The following is a 16,807-nucleotide window of genomic DNA, read 5'->3' as shown; positions in this document are numbered from 1 at the left end:
CAAAAATTCTCACCCAATGTGGTTTGTCCTCAAGGAAATTTCCAGTTCTCGGAGCACCTGAGTCGACTCCTGGACTCGTCTCCTGAATTTCTGCAATGGAATGAGCAGCAAAAATAACAATTAGGCTCTATTAAAAAATATCAACATCTCACCCAGCACAGAGGGAACATGGAAAACATGGAGGTAACTGAGAACTCCTCTAAATCCCCAGGAATGCAGCAACAAGAACCCAGCAGTCAACAAAAACACGTGAGGAGAAATCCCTTCTGCTCCCAGGAGCTTCCAGGATGAAGGAAATAAAACCCTGGAGATAAATAAATATTTCATTATCAACCAAGCTTTAACCTCAAACTTAGTTTAAATAGAAGTGTGTAATATCACACAGTGAAGGGCTTAAAATTTGGAGTTCTAGGATATGGTAGTAAGTGTAAGAGAAAATAAAAGTTCTGGGGTGTTGGCGTTTTCTTCCTTCTTGTTCATTCTTCTTAGTTTTGATGGTATTTTTTGGTTAAATGACAAATGCCACACTGTGGGTCACAGGTGTTTGATCAATAATAAAAATAATCTAACTATTAGTTTTTAATTAAACTGTTGAGCTTTAAAAAAACCTTGTAACCAGCAAAATACAACTCCATTTTTTCACTTTTAGGTCATTAGCTAGAAGTGCTACAATGCTTATTGTACTGTGAATAAGAATTAATAAATAAATCCAAACATGAAAATTCCAATTGTGCTTCAATCCCAAATGCAACTAAAGATGAAAAAAAAAAAAAAAAAGAAGATAAGCAGTGCTAAGTGGGATATTGGGCAGGAATTCCTGGATGTGGGATTGACAGCACCTCAATCCCAGTAAGAATCCTGGTGGATGAGCTCTCCCTTCCCTGTGGAAATCTCTCCAGGCCTGAGGAAAGGCTGTGGGTGATCTGGAATAACCCAGCAGCAGGCAGGAACTCTGGGGTTATTTTCAGGCCCTTTTTGGGTTTGTCATTTGTCACAGGAGCCCTGGGTAAGAAAGGCTCCAATGTGAGCCCACGGAGCAAAGCCAAACACAGAACAAACTGCAAAAGCCTCTGGAGGAAAAGCACAAAGAGCCTGTTGAGCAGAGCTGGGAACATCCATCCAGGAAAGGGCAAAGGAATGGCTCCTGTCCTGCCTGGAGGCTGAACAAAGAGAGAGCAGGGAGCACAGGGACTGAGGGGCAAATCCTTGTGCCATAACACAGGGCAGGATCTGTGAAAAACAGGGAAATGACCTGGGAACAGGGGCAGGGAGCAGAGCTGGGATCAGGCACAGAGCTGGGATCAGGGAGCAGAGCTGGGATCAGGCACAGAGCTGGGATCAGGGAGCAGAGCTGGGATCAGGGAGCAGAGCTGGGATCAGGCACAGAGCTGGGATCAGGCACAGAGCTGGGATCAGGGAGCAGAGCTGGGATCAGGGAGCAGAGCTGGGATCAGGGAGCAGAGCTGGGATCAGGCACAAAGCTGGGATCAGGCACAGAGCTGGGATCAGGGAGGAGAGCTGGGATCAGGCACAGAGCTGGGATCAGGCACAGAGCTGGGATCAGGCACAGAGCTGGGATCAGGGAGCAGAGCTGGGATCAGGGCAGAGAGCTGGGATCAGGGAGCAGAGCTGGGATCAGGCACAGAGCTGGGATCAGGGAGCAGAGCTGGGATCAGGGAGCAGAGCTGGGATCAGGCACAGAGCTGGGATCAGGGAGCAGAGCTGGGATCAGGCACAGAGCTGGGATCAGGGAGCAGAGCTGGGATCAGGCACAGAGCTGGGATCAGGGAGCAGAGCTGGGATCAGGGAGCAGAGCTGGGATCAGGCACAGAGCTGGGATCAGGGAGCAGAGCTGGGATCAGGCACAGAGCTGGGATCAGGGAGCAGAGCTGGGATCAGGGAGCAGAGCTGGGATCAGGGAGCAGAGCTGGGATCAGGCACAGAGCTGGGATCAGGCACAGAGCTGGGATCAGGCACAGAGCTGGGATCAGGGAGCAGAGCTGGGATCAGGCACAGAGCTGGGATCAGGGAACAGAGCTGGGATCAGGGAGCAGAGCTGGGATCAGGCACAGAGCTGGGATCAGGCACAGAGCTGGGATCAGGGAGCAGAGCTGGGATCAGGGAGCAGAGCTGGGATCAGGGAGCAGAGCTGGGATCAGGCACAGAGCTGGGATCAGGGCACAGAGCTGGGATCAGGCACACAGCTGGGATCAGGCACAGAGCTGGGATCAGGCACAGAGCTGGGATCAGGGAGCAGAGCTGGGATCAGGGAGCAGAGCTGAGATCAGGGAGCAGAGCTGGGATCAGGGAGCAGAGCTGGGATCAGGCACAGAGCTGGGATCAGGCACAGAGCTGGGATCAGGCACAGAGCTGGGATCAGGGAGCAGAGCTGGGATCAGGCACAGAGCTGGGATCAGGGAGCAGAGCTGGGATCAGGGAACAGAGCTGGGATCAGGGAGCAGAGCTGGGATCAGGCACAGAGCTGGGATCAGGGCACAGAGCTGGGATCAGGCACACAGCTGGGATCAGGCACAGAGCTGGGATCAGGCACAGAGCTGGGATCAGGGAGCAGAGCTGGGATCAGGGAGCAGAGCTGAGATCAGGGAGCAGAGCTGGGATCAGGGAGCAGAGCTGGGATCAGGCACAGGGCTGGGATCAGGCACAGAGCTGGGATCAGGCACAGAGCTGGGATCAGGGAGCAGAGCTGGGATCAGGCACAGAGCTGGGATCAGGGAGCAGAGCTGGGATCAGGCACAGAGCTGGGATCAGGGAGCAGAGCTGGGATCAGGGAACAGAGCTGGGATCAGGGAGCAGAGCTGGGATCAGGCACAGAGCTGGGATCAGGGAACAGAGCTGGGATCAGGGAGCAGAGCTGGGATCAGGCACAGAGCTGGGATCAGGGAGCAGAGCTGGGATCAGAGCACAGAGCTGGGATCAGGCACAGAGCTGGGATCAGGGAGCAGAGCTGGGATCAGGCACAGAGCTGGGATCAGGGAGCAGAGCTGGGATCAGGGAGCAGAGCTGGGATCAGGGAGCAGAGCTGGGATCAGGGCACAGAGCTGGGATCAGGGCACAGAGCTGGGATCAGGCACAGAGCTGGGATCAGGCACAGAGCTGGGATCAGGGAGCAGAGCTGGGATCAGGCACAGAGCTGGGATCAGGGAGCAGAGCTGGGATCAGGGAGCAGAGCTGGGATCAGGAAACAGAGCTGGGATCAGGGAGCAGAGCTGGGATCAGGGAGCAGAGCTGGGATCAGGCACAGAGCTGGGATCAGGCACAGAGCTGGGATCAGGCACAGAGCTGGGATCAGGGAGCAGAGCTGGGATCAGGCACAGAGCTGGGATCAGGGAGCAGAGCTGGGATCAGGCACAGAGCTGGGATCAGGGAGCAGAGCTGGGATCAGGGAACAGAGCTGGGATCAGGGAGCAGAGCTGGGATCAGGCACAGAGCTGGGATCAGGGAACAGAGCTGGGATCAGGGAGCAGAGCTGGGATCAGGCACAGAGCTGGGATCAGGGAGCAGAGCTGGGATCAGAGCACAGAGCTGGGATCAGGCACAGAGCTGGGATCAGGGAGCAGAGCTGGGATCAGGCACAGAGCTGGGATCAGGGAGCAGAGCTGGGATCAGGGAGCAGAGCTGGGATCAGGGAGCAGAGCTGGGATCAGAGCACAGAGCTGGGATCAGGGCACAGAGCTGGGATCAGGCACAGAGCTGGGATCAGGCACAGAGCTGGGATCAGGGAGCAGAGCTGGGATCAGGCACAGAGCTGGGATCAGGGAGCAGAGCTGGGATCAGGGAGCAGAGCTGGGATCAGGAAACAGAGCTGGGATCAGGGAGCAGAGCTGGGATCAGGGAGCAGAGCTGGGATCAGTGTAGGAGGCACAGCCAGACCAGGGCAGGAGCTGCTGGGCTCTGCTGTATCTCAGTGCAGGTTTCAGAGGCTCATGTAGCTGTCACCAGGCATGGAGCTGATCCTTTTGGATGGGAGGTAATCCCCATGGATGGCCATGGATGGAGCTGTCAGCATGGATGGAGCCGATTCCCACGGAGATGTCACCATGGGTGGGAACTGTCACCATGGATGGAACTCTTCCCCATGGATGAAGCTGATCACCATGGATGGAATTGATCACCACAGATGGAGATGATCCCCACAGAAGAAACTTTTCCCCAAGGATAGAACTGGTCCCCATGGATGGAGCTGATTCCCATGGATGGAGCTGATTCCCATGGAGATGTCACCATGGATGGGAACTGTCACCATGGATGGAACTCTTCCCCATGGATGAAGCTGATCACCATGGATGGAATTGATCCCCATGATGGAGCTGGTCCCCATGGATGGAGCTGATTCCCATGGATGGAGCTGATTCCCATGGAGATGTCACCATGGATGGGAATTGTCACCATGGATAGAACTGGTCCCCATGGATGAAGCTGATCACCATGGATAGAATTGATCCCCATGGATGGAGATGATCCCCACGGAAGAAACTTTTCCCCAAGGATAGAACTGGTCCCCATGGATGGAGCTGGCCCATGAGCAGTGCACTCAGCTGCACTGAGCCTCTGCCAGGCAAATTCCCAGAGAAAAGGACTCAAACCCTGGACCCCCCTTCCCAGTGCTGAGCAAAGAGCCACAGACAGGGCTTTAGGCCAAGCCAGGCCTAGAGCCCAGCTCAGAGACAAATTCTCAGATTATTTACTGAAGCTGTGCTCAGATGGTCCTTCCCAACATCTGCCCTCCTTCCCAAGCTGGAAAATGCAGCAAATTCCCAATTTCTCTTTGCTTCTCCCTGACATTCCCAGGTCACTTGCACAAAAGCAGGAAGGAAGCTGGAGCATGGACCTGGACCTGGCTGAGGAGAGAGGGACAGCAGGAGGAACCAGGGTGCTCCTCACCTTCCTGGTCACTGCTGGGTCCAGATATCCCTTCAGCTTCTGGATGTAAGTGTGTGGAGGATTCTTCACTTGGAATCTCTCCTGGAAAAGAGACAGGAATCAACATCAGGCATTTTGCTGGATTTACCCAGAGAACACATGGCACCACTTATTAAACAATATATATTTATAATACATTCTATTCCTAAGTGGATAACTTATGCATGCAAATAAAAGGTATTTAAATGGATCTGGGTATTTGGATCAACAGGATAAAAAGACACCTTGAATATTTGTAATCCTGAGTTTTGGCTGTACATCCACCTGAAGCTCCAGGGTTTCTGCTCAGCAGGAGCATGGAGAGAAGCAGAAGGCTCAGGAGAGGAGATGATGCACCAACACAAAATCCTTTTGAACCTCTTGGAAAAAACCTTCCACAGTCCCAGGCTGCTCCAAGCCCCATCCTTGGGCATTCCAGGGATCCAGGGGCAGCCACAGCTTCTCTGGGAATTCCATCCCAGCCAGGAATTCCTTCCCAATACCCCAACATCCCACCCACCCCTCGAGGTGCAGGATCACTCAATCCCCCCTCAGCCCCAGCTCACAGATTTTGGTGACAAACACCAGCTCTTCTGAGACCCCCCCTGATTTTCCCCTGCATTCCCAAAAATCCTGATCCTGTTTGTAGCTTGGAAGAACTTTAAGCTACTCTGCCCCTTTCCCTGGAGGAAAGATCTCATCCCAGTCTCCTGAAATTCCCCATTTTACAGCTGTTATCTGAAACCTCCCTGGATGAGGTCAGGCTGCAATTCTGACTGCATTATCCCCAAATTATCCCAGAATGAGCAGGAGACTGCTGCCCAGTGACCAGAACTGTCTGAACACCACAACCTCTCCCTGTTATTATCTTGCTGCTTGCTGGAAAAGAAGGAATCCATCATGGCCAGCAGGAAAAAAAAAAAAAAAAAAAAAAAAAAAAGAAGGAAAAAAACTTCCCTGAGCTCCACCAGCCCTGGTGGGAAGTCACAGAGCACTCATGGCTTTCCTCTTTTACAACTGGATTCTTTTTCCACCTCCACACAGCTCTGGAATTGGCATTTCCTATTTTATCTCAAAAACAGCCCAGAAAATGCAAAGCTCTTCCCTGAGATCTCTCCTCTGGATTCCAGTGACAGCTGCAGGCTCTGGTGGGCTCTTGGTGGGTTTTTCCTGCTCTCTCTCAGGATTCCTGGAGCCAGTGGCTCCCAGTCAGGGATTTCCTGGGATCCCACATTGCTTTGGGTTGGAAGAGCCCTTAGGGATTCTCCAATTCCAACCCCTGGCAGCAGCATTCCATCCCAACAGGGCTCCACACTCCCTCTCCCATTTATCCCAAATTTTTGGGTTTCTCTGCTGGTGGCAGAGCTGGGTTCAGCCCAACCCCCCAGAGAAACTCTTCTGCTCTTGTGGGTTCATTTCTCTTCCCAAGTAATCAACCCTTGTCTGCTAAGTGACAGCAGCTTCTCCCAGCTTTAACTGCCTGGAATCCTCAAAATTAAATGTTTAAAGAGACCCAAGGAGCACATTGAACAGTCTGGGGTGCAGCTACTGGGTGTTTTTATTTGTTTTCTTCAAACCTGGCTGTAATTATGTATTTATGTAACAATCCCTGCAGCAACCTGGTGTAAAAAGATGCTGCTCATTCTTGTGGGGTGGAATTATTTGGGTTAAAGGACCTTCCAGACATTATCCATGAACAGCTCTTACCTGGAGTGACCAAAAACCACCTGTGCTAAACATCTCCTAGGCCTGGAAATATTTTTACAGCCCCTTCAAGTGTTTATTTTGTGCTGGTTTGGGAAGCTCTGAGGGTTTAGCCTTTAAAATTGCCTTTTGCTGGCTGTGATTCCTGTCTGGGTTTATCCAGGAGTGTTTTATATTAGAGGCTGATTAAAAAGCTGCAAGGGTTGTGCAGTGAGGGCTTCAAATTCACCCAAAACTCTTCCCAAAAATCTGACAGGGACATGGGAATGGAGCTGCTTCCAGGCTGATCTTCCTGGAAGCCACTGGAATTCTCTCATGGTCTGGCCCCATTTCCCAAAGCACTGCTGTGCCTTCAAAACCACAATTAAAGAGTTAAAACTCCCTGTTCTTCTTCCTGTCAGCTCCTCCCCTCCACTTCTGGCAATTCCCACCCACTCCTTGGCCAGCTCAGCTTCCAGACTCAGGATTTAACACCAATCCCAATGACCAGCCCGGGGATTTTTTACCACACACATTATAAAAAATAAAAATTAAAAAAAAGCCCTAAAATCCAGATTGGAGCAGCCAAACTTTGCTCAGCAAATCCTGTGGGGTGACATCACGACTGGGACAGTGGTGGCTTCCCTGCACTGAGCCATTCAGACACAACAAAGAGCCCAAATCCTGCTGAAACCCTTTTTATCTGCAGTGGGTGCAGCATTATCAGCAGGCTGAAAGGACACGGGGCAGCAATGACTCCACTCTGCCTTTGTCTGCCCCCTGCAAAGAAAACCAGCTTAATTCCCAAGGATAAAACCTTTTTTTGACTTGGAAAATCCCTGAGGAGTGGTGGTGTAAGCACAGGGAATGCAAGGACAGCAGCATGGGATGAGCTGGGCACGGCACATCCCTTGGGGGGAAAACAGGGAGAATTCACTGGGATTCAACTCTGAGAGGGATTTGGGGACAAGGGCTGGAGGGACAGGACACAGGGAATGGCTTCAGAATGGAAAAGGGATGGGATATTGAATTCCTGGCTGGGATGGAATTGCCAGAGAAGCTGTGGATCCCTGGAAGTGTCTGGGACAGTGGGAGGTGGCTCTAAAATCCTTCCCAACACAAACCATTCCATGATTCCATAATTCAGGAGCACAACATCTCTCCTGTGCCTCTTCCACACAGAATTTGCACTTTCTTTTCTGGATGCAGACACCAAAAAATAAAAAATAAAGAAAGGAGGCTGGGGGGCTTTGCTGCATGTGATCCCACAAAAAACCCAACACATCTCCTGATCACCCAGCTCTGGAAAACCTATTCATGCCAGGAGCAGGAAATTGTGGCTTTTCCAACAATCCCTGGCTCCCCAAACCATTCAGGGCATTTTTGTGCATTAGCACACGTGTTATTCTCATTGTTAGCATTATCCTGGCTGAGCCTTTCATTCCTGTCATTATTATTATTCATCCTCATGCACCCAGTGCATCCCATTTGGAATCACAAAACCCATTTGGGGATCAGTGGGGAAGGAGATGGGAGCAGAGACTCCAACACATCACGGGCACAGTGCAGAATTCCCACAGATCCACAGGGTGGCTCAGTCCCATCCCATCCCATCCCATCCCATCCCATTATCCCATCCCATCCCATCCCATCCCATCCCATCCCATCCCATCCCATCCCATCCCATCCCATCCCATCCCATCCCATTATCCCATCCCATTATCCCATCCCATCCCATTATCCCATCCCATTATCCCATTATCCCATCCCATCCCATCCCATCCCATCCCATCCCATCCCATCCCATCCCATCCCACCAGCAGGACAAAGTGTCACTTTGGAAATGTCCTTAAGGAATGAGGTGACAGCAGCTCCTCTCACCTGCCAGTCCCTCTCATCTGACATCAGTGAATAAAACCATGAGTGTCCCAAAAATCCAACTTCTGGGTTCAGTAAATCATGGGATTTTCCAGCCAGATTCCCAGGAATACCCCATGTTTTTTCAAACATTATTTGTCTCAAAGCAGAGCTGTGAGAGGCCCCTGCAGCCCATAAAAAGGGATGGGAAATCCTTGTTTGGATAGTGGCCAAACCCCAGATCTCTTGTGAAAGGGTCAATAAGGAGAAATCTGGGAATTCCACCAGGAATTTGTGACAAAAAGGGGCACAGCACCCCCAGAGCTCCCTGCCCTGTCCCCTGCCAGCCTCTGCCATCAGAGGGCAAGAAGAACTCTGCAGGATTGTCCCCAAGCCCCCCCTGCTCCCCCCCACCCAGAGCCCTCCCAGACCCTCCTGGCACACCAGCAAAAGCCTCTCAGGATCCCTTTTCCAGGATTCCCAGCCCAGTGCTCCTGGAAATTCCTGCATTTCCTGCCAAACTCTCACCCTGGCTCTGCTGAGTTTCCATCCCAAGGCAACATCCCCCTTTCCCAGTGCTGGATAATTCATTTCATCAGCAATTACACCAAAAAAAGCCTCTGAGGATCCTTTTTCCTGCATTTCCATCCCTGTCCCTGCCTGGCTCATTCCCAGCCCCTCAATGGGCACCTTGACCCTTTCCAGAGATTTCCTGGATTTCCTCTTTTCCTCCTTCTTGTACCTCACCCAGAGCAAATGCTGAGATGATTTGGAAGGTTTATAAACAAAGGGAGAGAAAATTCCACCTGGGATGAGCCTTCCACAGCCAGTGGAGTGATTCCAACAATGCAAACAATCCTATTTATGGCAGATTTATTATTATTATTATTATTATTATTATTATTATTATTATTACTACTATTCTTGCCATCATCATCGTGAAACTGCTTCCCCACTTTTGTTAATCTAATTTTTGCAAAAGTGAGAGTTACTTTTTGGAGATTAACTATTATTATTATTATTACTATTATCATCATCAAACCAGTTCTTCACTTTTATTAATCTAATTTTTGCAAAAGTGAGTGTTTCCTTTTTGGGGATGAACTCTTCATGTTCTTGAAATATTCCACAGATAAATATTCAGGATCTGCTGCACACATTGTTTAGAAAACACCATTTCTGGACACTTTTTCCTTTCTGATCCAAGTGAAAAACCAGCAGAGGAGAGAAAGATTTCATTTCCTCATTGCTTATTGTGAAAACCAAAAGAAAAGAAGAAAATTCAAAATTTTAGAATAAAAACACATCCTGCACAAGCCCTACTGCTGGCAGTGCCCTCACCCTGTAATTCCAGGGACAGAAATAAATATTTCACAGGGTTTGGGTGCTGACACTGCTGGGATGGAGGGGGCAGCACCCCCAGGGGACACTGGGGAGGTGGCAGTGGTGGCACTTGGTGGCCCTTGGTGGCTCTTGGTGGCACTTGGTGGCTCTTGGTGGCTCTTGGTGACCCTTGGTGGCTCTTGGTGGCCCTTGGTGGCCCTTGGTGACCCTTGGTGACACTTGGTGACCCTTGGTGGCTCTTGGTGGCCCTTGGTGGCCCTTAGTGGCCCTTGGTGGCCCTTGGTGGCTCTTGGTGGCCCTTAGTGGCCCTTGGTGGCCCTTGGTGGCCCTTGGTGGCCCGTGGATGGGCTGGCTCAGGCCAGGGAGGGATGATCCCAGCCCAGGGCTGTGCAAGGAGCTGCTGAGCCCTTTGCAGTTCCCTCCCTCTGCTCAGGCTGCAGTGGCTCAGCAGCAGCTGCAGGGTGGATCCAGCTGGGATCAAACAGCCCTGCAGGACACACAGGGGATGGAACACAGATTTTTTGGGCTGGGAGGGACCTTAAAACCCATCTAGTGCCATTTCCACTGTCCCAGGGTGCTCCAAGCCCATCCAGCCTGGCTCTGCACACTTCCAGGGATGAGGAATCTGCAATTTTTCAATGTTTCAGTGAACTGAAGCTTTAAATTGCTCAAGCTTTATATTCTCTGCACAGGAAACTCATGGGGGAAAAAGCAATTCTTTATTAGGCTTTATTTTAAGGTACATGTGCAATGAATTTAAACTGCCAGAGGGCAAGGTTAGATGGGATATTGGGAAAAAAAATCCTTTTCTGTGAGTGAGGGTGGAGAGGCCCTGGGAGAGGTGCCCAGAGCAGCCCCTGGATCCCTGGAAATGTCCCAGGCCAGGCTGGATGGGTTTGGAGCAATCTGGGATAATCCCTCAGGCTGGAACTGGATGGGCTTTAAGGTCCCTCCCAACCCAAAGCAGTCTGGAATTCCATGATTGTAACAGCTGTAACCCTGTAACAGCTGAAGAGGAAATGTCCCATAAATGCATTTATCCCAAATTTATCCTGCCAAACTCACCCTGCTTCTGCTGAGTTTCCATCCCAAGGGAACATCCCTCCATTCCCCAGTGCTGGATCAATTATCTCCATCAGCCAGCACTGCTGAAATCTGTGGCAGATCCCAATTTTTGCTGCTGGCTCCCAAATTCAAATCCCACCTCTGGCACATTCCGTTTTCCCCCTGAAATGCCATTTTTGTCCATCCATCACATGCTGTTCACTGCTGCACACCCTGCAGAGCTGACAGGAGGTGCCTGAGGCTGTTGCCAGCTCTGGAGGTGCACAGGGTCCCTGTCCCTGCAGGTGACAGCTCCAGCTGCCAGCACAGAGTGTGGCACAGCAGACACTCCCTGCACTCAGCATTTGCTCAGGACACACAGGGCAAGGCTCTGAGCCTGTGCAGGGGAATCCAGGGTGGGAGACCAGAGGGGAAGGAAAGGGAAATCCCTGCACATCCAGAGCTCACAGCCTGCAACACCCAAACCCTCCATCCTGTCCCTATTACTGCATTGTAAAAACCCCAAATTAAACCCCTCACCCTGTGGAATCACACACTTCTAACGACACACCCATGATTTGAACTCCATCACTCCACTTTAGAAGCCTTTTCCAAGCAGTCAGAAAGCAAATAAAACTCAGGTTTGTGGGATCCAGCATCAGCTCTCTGAGAAACACCAGTGGCACAAACCATGGATGACAGAAAGGCAGGGTGGACTGGGGTGGCTGCAGCTCCAGGAGTGGCCACCAGCAAGGAAGAGAAGGAATGAGTGACTGCAGCTCCTGGTGCAGGTGCCCTGCCAGCTCCTGCCCAGGGATGCTGAGCATGGAGCAGCAGCTCCCAGAGTGCTGAATTCCTCAGAGAAATCAGAGTGCAGGGATTGAATTAAAGCCTTTGGGTGGATTGAAGTGTATTCAACCACTCACACAAAAAGTAAATGTTTCAGTAGAAGCTAGTTTGTAAGTTTTAGAGTGAGTTCTAATGCTTTCAGTAAGTGAAAAGGTTTAAATGCCACAGCAGCAAAGTGAGTTCTAGTGAAAGTTAGAACACACTGATATCTTCAGCAAGAGGCTCCAGGCCCTGTAGACAGGACTCAGCCATAAGAGAGTTATAATAAAAAATAATGCTTATATTTTTAAAATAAAACAAAATAAATTGTATGTGTAGTCTTATACCTAACCCAGTATACCAAGAAACTAAAATTCTAATAAGTTAAAGAGTCGTGGTCTGAGTTTACATCTTAGCTTGTTAAAATAATCCTATATAAGAGTTTGTATTGGGGAGAGTTGGTGCTTTCAGCCACCTGCTCTTACATTGCTTGTTGCCATTGCCTTCTGAGACTGATGTGCTTTGTAATAAATAACCTTTTTAACTACCAGCTGCTTTGCTTATTTAAAATAACCTGAAGAAATAAGAGTCAAGAGCTCAAGAGCAGAAGCACTGGAGGTCAAGAGCATCACAGCAGAGCTTCTCCAGAGCAGTTCCTGCTCAGCCCAGGGATGCTGTGCATGGAGCTGGAATGTTCCAGAGCAGTTCCTGCTCAGCCCAGGGATGCTGTGCATGGAGCTGGAATCTCCCAGAGCAGGTTCTGCTCAGCCCAGGGATGCTGTGCATGGAGCTGGAATGTTCCAGAGCAGGTCCTGCTCAGCCCAGGGATGCTGTGCATGGAGCTGGAATGTTCCAGAGCAGGTTCTGCTCAGCCCAGGGATGCTGTGCAGGGAGCAGCAGCTCCCAGAGCAGGCTCTGCTCAGCCCAGGGATGCTGTGCAGGGTACAGCAGCTCCAGAGCTGTTCCTGCTCAGCCCAGGGATGCTGTGCAGGGAGCTGGAATGTTCCAGATCTGTTCCTGCTCAGCCCAGGGATGCTGTGCAGGGTGCAGCAGCTCCCAGAGCAGGTTCTGCTCAGCCCAGGGATGCTGTGCAGGGAGCTGGAATGTTCCAGAGCAGGTCCTGCTCAGCCCAGGGATGCTGTGCAGGGAGCAGCAGCTCCAGAGCTGTTCCTGCTCAGCCCAGGGATGCTGTGCAGGGTGCAGCAGCTCCCAGGCTCCTCCAGAGCTCCTCACCTGGTCACAGATGAGCTCCCACTTCTTCTCGTTGTCGTACTGCCGCAGCAGCCGGGCTTTGTCGGGGGGCAGGTTCATGGCATTCTGTGGAGAGACAGCAACACTGTCAGGGATGTCCCTGGAGCAAGGCAAGGCAGCCTGGCTGTGCTGTTGGAATTGTTTCCCTGGGAATTGCTGCTGCCAGGGCTGCTCAGTTCCCTCCCCTGTTGGTTTTGGGCCCCAAAGTGCAGCTGAGTCACGGGGCAGCCACGGGCACAGCTCCCACCAGGTGAGGGGCTCAGGGCTCTGAGCTCCAGTTCCTGGGGTTTGAGGAACAAACTGCTCCCTGGCACAGCTTCCCAGAGCAGCTCTGGGTGCTCCTGGATCCCTGGAAATGCCAAGGAATTGGATATTGGCACAGTGGGAGGTGTCCCTGCCATGGGATCAGCTTTGAGATCCCTTCCAATCCAAACAATCTTTGATTTCTGTGACCATCCACCTCCAGCCAGCAGAGAGCACAGGATTCCCTGAGCTGCCTCAGCTCAGAGCCCCTCTGTGCCCCAGCCAGGCTCCTGGGAATCACCTCCCACTGCAGGCTGGGGCTGCAGGACACCCCCCTCCCCACCAGGACACCAAATGTCACTTCATGTCACTCCAGCAGCTGCATCCAGGTTGGGAAAGTCACCAGGTCACCTCCTCTGGATGACACAGATCCTGGAGTCAGAGATAACAACCCCAGGCTGTGACAGGAGGCAGAAGGGAGAGGCAGCAGTTATTTGATCCCTATCCCTCCTGGCTCCTTTGATGTCAGCTCTCCTTCCAGGACCTGCCACAGGCTCCCAGGGCAGATTTCACAAGAGCCTGGAATGTGCAGAGTAACTGTCCTGCCTGTGCTCCTGAGAGCCCAGAACAGCTGGATGGGACCCAGAACAGCTGGATGGAACCCAGAAACACAGAAAGGACCCCAAGAACACCTGGATGGAACCCAGGAATACCTGGAGAGAACCCAGAACACCTGGAGAACCCAGCAACACAGGATGGAACCCAGGACTCCTGGAGAGACCCAAAACACCTGGAGAACCCAGGAACACCTGGATGGAACCCAGGATGGAACTCAGAACACCTGGATGGAACTCAGAACACCTGGATGGAACTGATAAATCTGAGTTTCAGACCAAAATCCCACTCCAGGAGCACCTTCCCAAGATGTGTGACACACAGCCTCCAGATTTATTCCAGGATAAATATTCCAGGATATAAATACTTCAGGATAAATCCCCCAGGCTGTCCTGGAGATTCCTGGAACCCATCCCAGATTCATCCTCTGCCCAGATTTCCTTCATTTCCAGGGAAGGGAAGGGGAAGGGAAGGGAAGGGAAGGGAAGGGAAGGGAAGGGAAGGGAAGGGAAGGGAAGGGAAGGGAAGGGAAGGGAAGGGAAGGGAAGGGAAGGGAAGGGAAGGGAAGGGAAGGGAAGGGAAGGGAAGGGAAGGGAGGGAAGGGAAAGGGAAGGGAAGGGAAGGGAAAGGGGAAGGAAAGGGGAAGGGGAAGGGGAAGGGAAAGGGGAAGGGAGGGGAAGGGGCATCCCTGCTGCTGGGGATCCCCTCCACACCTCCTGCTGCCAGGGCTGCAATTCCCAGAGCTTGTTTTCCATCAGATAACAGTGACTCCTTCTCCTGCTCATCTCTGCTGTCATGTTGTCAGTATTTACAGGCTCTGATCATATCTGTGCTTGCTTCTCAGCCTCTCAACAAGCACCTTATCAGCCCTGCTTATCATTTCATGCACTCCTTGGTATTTTTCCTGAGGGTTTTCCAGCACCATTCCTGTCTCCTGAGCCATATTTCACAGCTCCACTCAGCTGGAGGAAAAGCTCCAGTGTTTACCTGCCATGCAGCCCTTGATCTGCTCTAATCAGCTTACACAGCCTGGCTGGCACAGGGACAAAATCCTGCCTGGAAACCCCATGGCAGGGGCTGAGCCTGGAAACAGGAGCCAGGCCCATGATCTCATCCCAAATGAGCATCTGATCCAGCCTGTGGTGGGACTGCTGTGCCTGCCCCACACAGCAGCTCAGCCAACATCCCTGCCCTGGCCCAAATCCTCTCTGCATCCTCTCATTTCCTCAGCCAGGCTCAGCATCCTGCCTCTAAACTGAGGGGGACTTTTATCCTGGCTGGCCCTGCCAGGGATGGCTCTTATGAAAATCCAGATTAAAAATCACCATTTCTGCCCAAATCATTCCACCCTGGCTGGCTCTGCCAGGGATGGCTCCTATGAAAATCCAGATTAAAAATCACCATTTCTGCCCAGAATATTTCACCCTGCTGCCTCTGCCAAGGATGGCTCCTACCAAAATCCAGATTAAAAATCACCATTTCTGCCCAAATCATTCCACCCTGGCTGGCTCTGCCAGGGATGGCTCCCACCAAACACAATCCAGATTAAAAATCACCATTTCCCACCACATTTTTTTACCCTGACTGGCCCTGCTAGGGTTGGTTCCTTCCAAAATCCAGATTAAAAATCACCATTTCTGCCCAGGTTGTTTTATCCTGGCTGGCTCTGTCAGGAATGGCTCCTATGAAAATCCAGATTAAAAATCACCATTTCTGCCCAGATTATGTCACCCTGGCTGGCCCTGTCAGGCATAGACCCTATGAAAATCCAGATTAAAAAGCACAGCTGGATCCTTCAAAAACACCCCCAAACCCTGCAGGAAGCACATCTGGATCCCTCAGCAACACCCCCAACCCTGCAGGAAGCACAGCTGGATCCCTCAGCAACACCCCAAACCCTGCAGGAAGTACAGCTGGATCCCTCAACAACACCCCAAACCCTGCAGGAAGCACAGCTGGATCCCTCAGCAACACCCCCAACCCTGCAGGAAGCACAGCTGGATCCCTCAGCAACACCCCCAAACCCTGCAGGAAGCACAGCTGGATCCCTCAACAACACCCCAAACCCTGCAGGAAGCACAGCTGGATCCCTCAGCAACACCCCAAACCCTGCAGGAAGCACAGCTGGATCCCTCAGCAACACCCCCAACCCTGCAGGAAGCACAGCTGGATCCCTCAGCAACACCCCAAACCCTGCAGGAAGCACAGCTGGATCCCCCAGCATCACCCCCCAAACCCTGCAGGAAGCACAGCTGGATCCTGCCCAGCTCCTGCAGGGGCTCTGGCCAAGCCCAGCCTGGCTCCAGAACACTGAATTTGGCTTTTCCCCCCCCGAATTCCAGAGTTATTCATGTCTGCTGCTCCGTGCCAGACCATCTAGGTAAGGTTTCCATCTCTGTGCTCTGGGCTGCCAGGATAAAGCTGAGCCTTAAATTAATCACAGTAGCAGATGGAAAACTGGGGGGAGTGCAAGCAGACCTCCAAAATATTAAATTGCTGAAGAGTTAAAAATAAAACCAGAGTGCAATAAGGAAATTTATGTATTTTTAACCTTTAACAAAGCCCAGCTCCATCCAAATTGGAGAAGGCTCCAATTCTGGGTTTTGGCAGTACAAAATCTCATTTGTGGGCTGATCTGTAGGGTTTGGGCACCACCACCATGGCTTGGCTTTGTCCTTGGTCTCAGACTTGTCCCTTGGGGTGTCCTGCTGTCCCTTTCCATGGAAAAGGGACACTGAGGGAGCTGCTGGTGACCAGAGGTGGTGGCACCAGGGGCCAAGTGCTCCTGCAGGCAGCATCACCCAGGGAAAATGGTAAAACACATTTGGGATAAATGGGATAAAGCAGGAGATGTCTCCAGGTGTCACCAGCACCAAGCCCAGTGCCAGTGCTGGAATGACAGAGCTGTGCTTTCCCCAATCCCCATTTTCCTCAGGATTCAAAGGGCCAATGTTTTGGAAAACCAGCACAGCAGCAACTCCACTGACTCAAAAGGATGAGCATGGCTAATTAACAGCATTGC

The 16,807-nt window shown here is 51.6% G+C and overlaps 1 protein-coding gene across 5 annotated transcripts in view; it reads right to left on the bottom strand.

Annotated features, from left to right (window-relative positions):
- Positions 1-16,807, bottom strand: part of FMNL2 (formin like 2) — a 110,724-nt gene that overhangs the window by 41,639 nt on the left and 52,278 nt on the right. For all 5 annotated transcript variants that reach the window (XM_079310867.1, XM_079310868.1, XM_079310870.1 and 2 more), the window contains exons 2-4: positions 12,910-12,993; positions 4,903-4,983; positions 14-90 (exon numbers count right to left, since the gene is read on the bottom strand). In XM_079310867.1, the coding sequence (XP_079166993.1) occupies positions 14-90; positions 4,903-4,983; positions 12,910-12,993 (242 nt within the window). The remainder of the gene's footprint in view (positions 1-13; positions 91-4,902; positions 4,984-12,909; positions 12,994-16,807) is intronic.

Source organism: Erithacus rubecula (genome assembly GCF_903797595.1).
Source record: "Erithacus rubecula genome assembly, chromosome: 8".
In the NCBI taxonomy this organism is placed as follows: Eukaryota; Metazoa; Chordata; class Aves; order Passeriformes; family Muscicapidae; genus Erithacus; species Erithacus rubecula.
The sequence above is the reverse complement of the archived record's forward strand: the minus strand, read 5'-3'. Positions and strand labels throughout refer to the sequence as shown.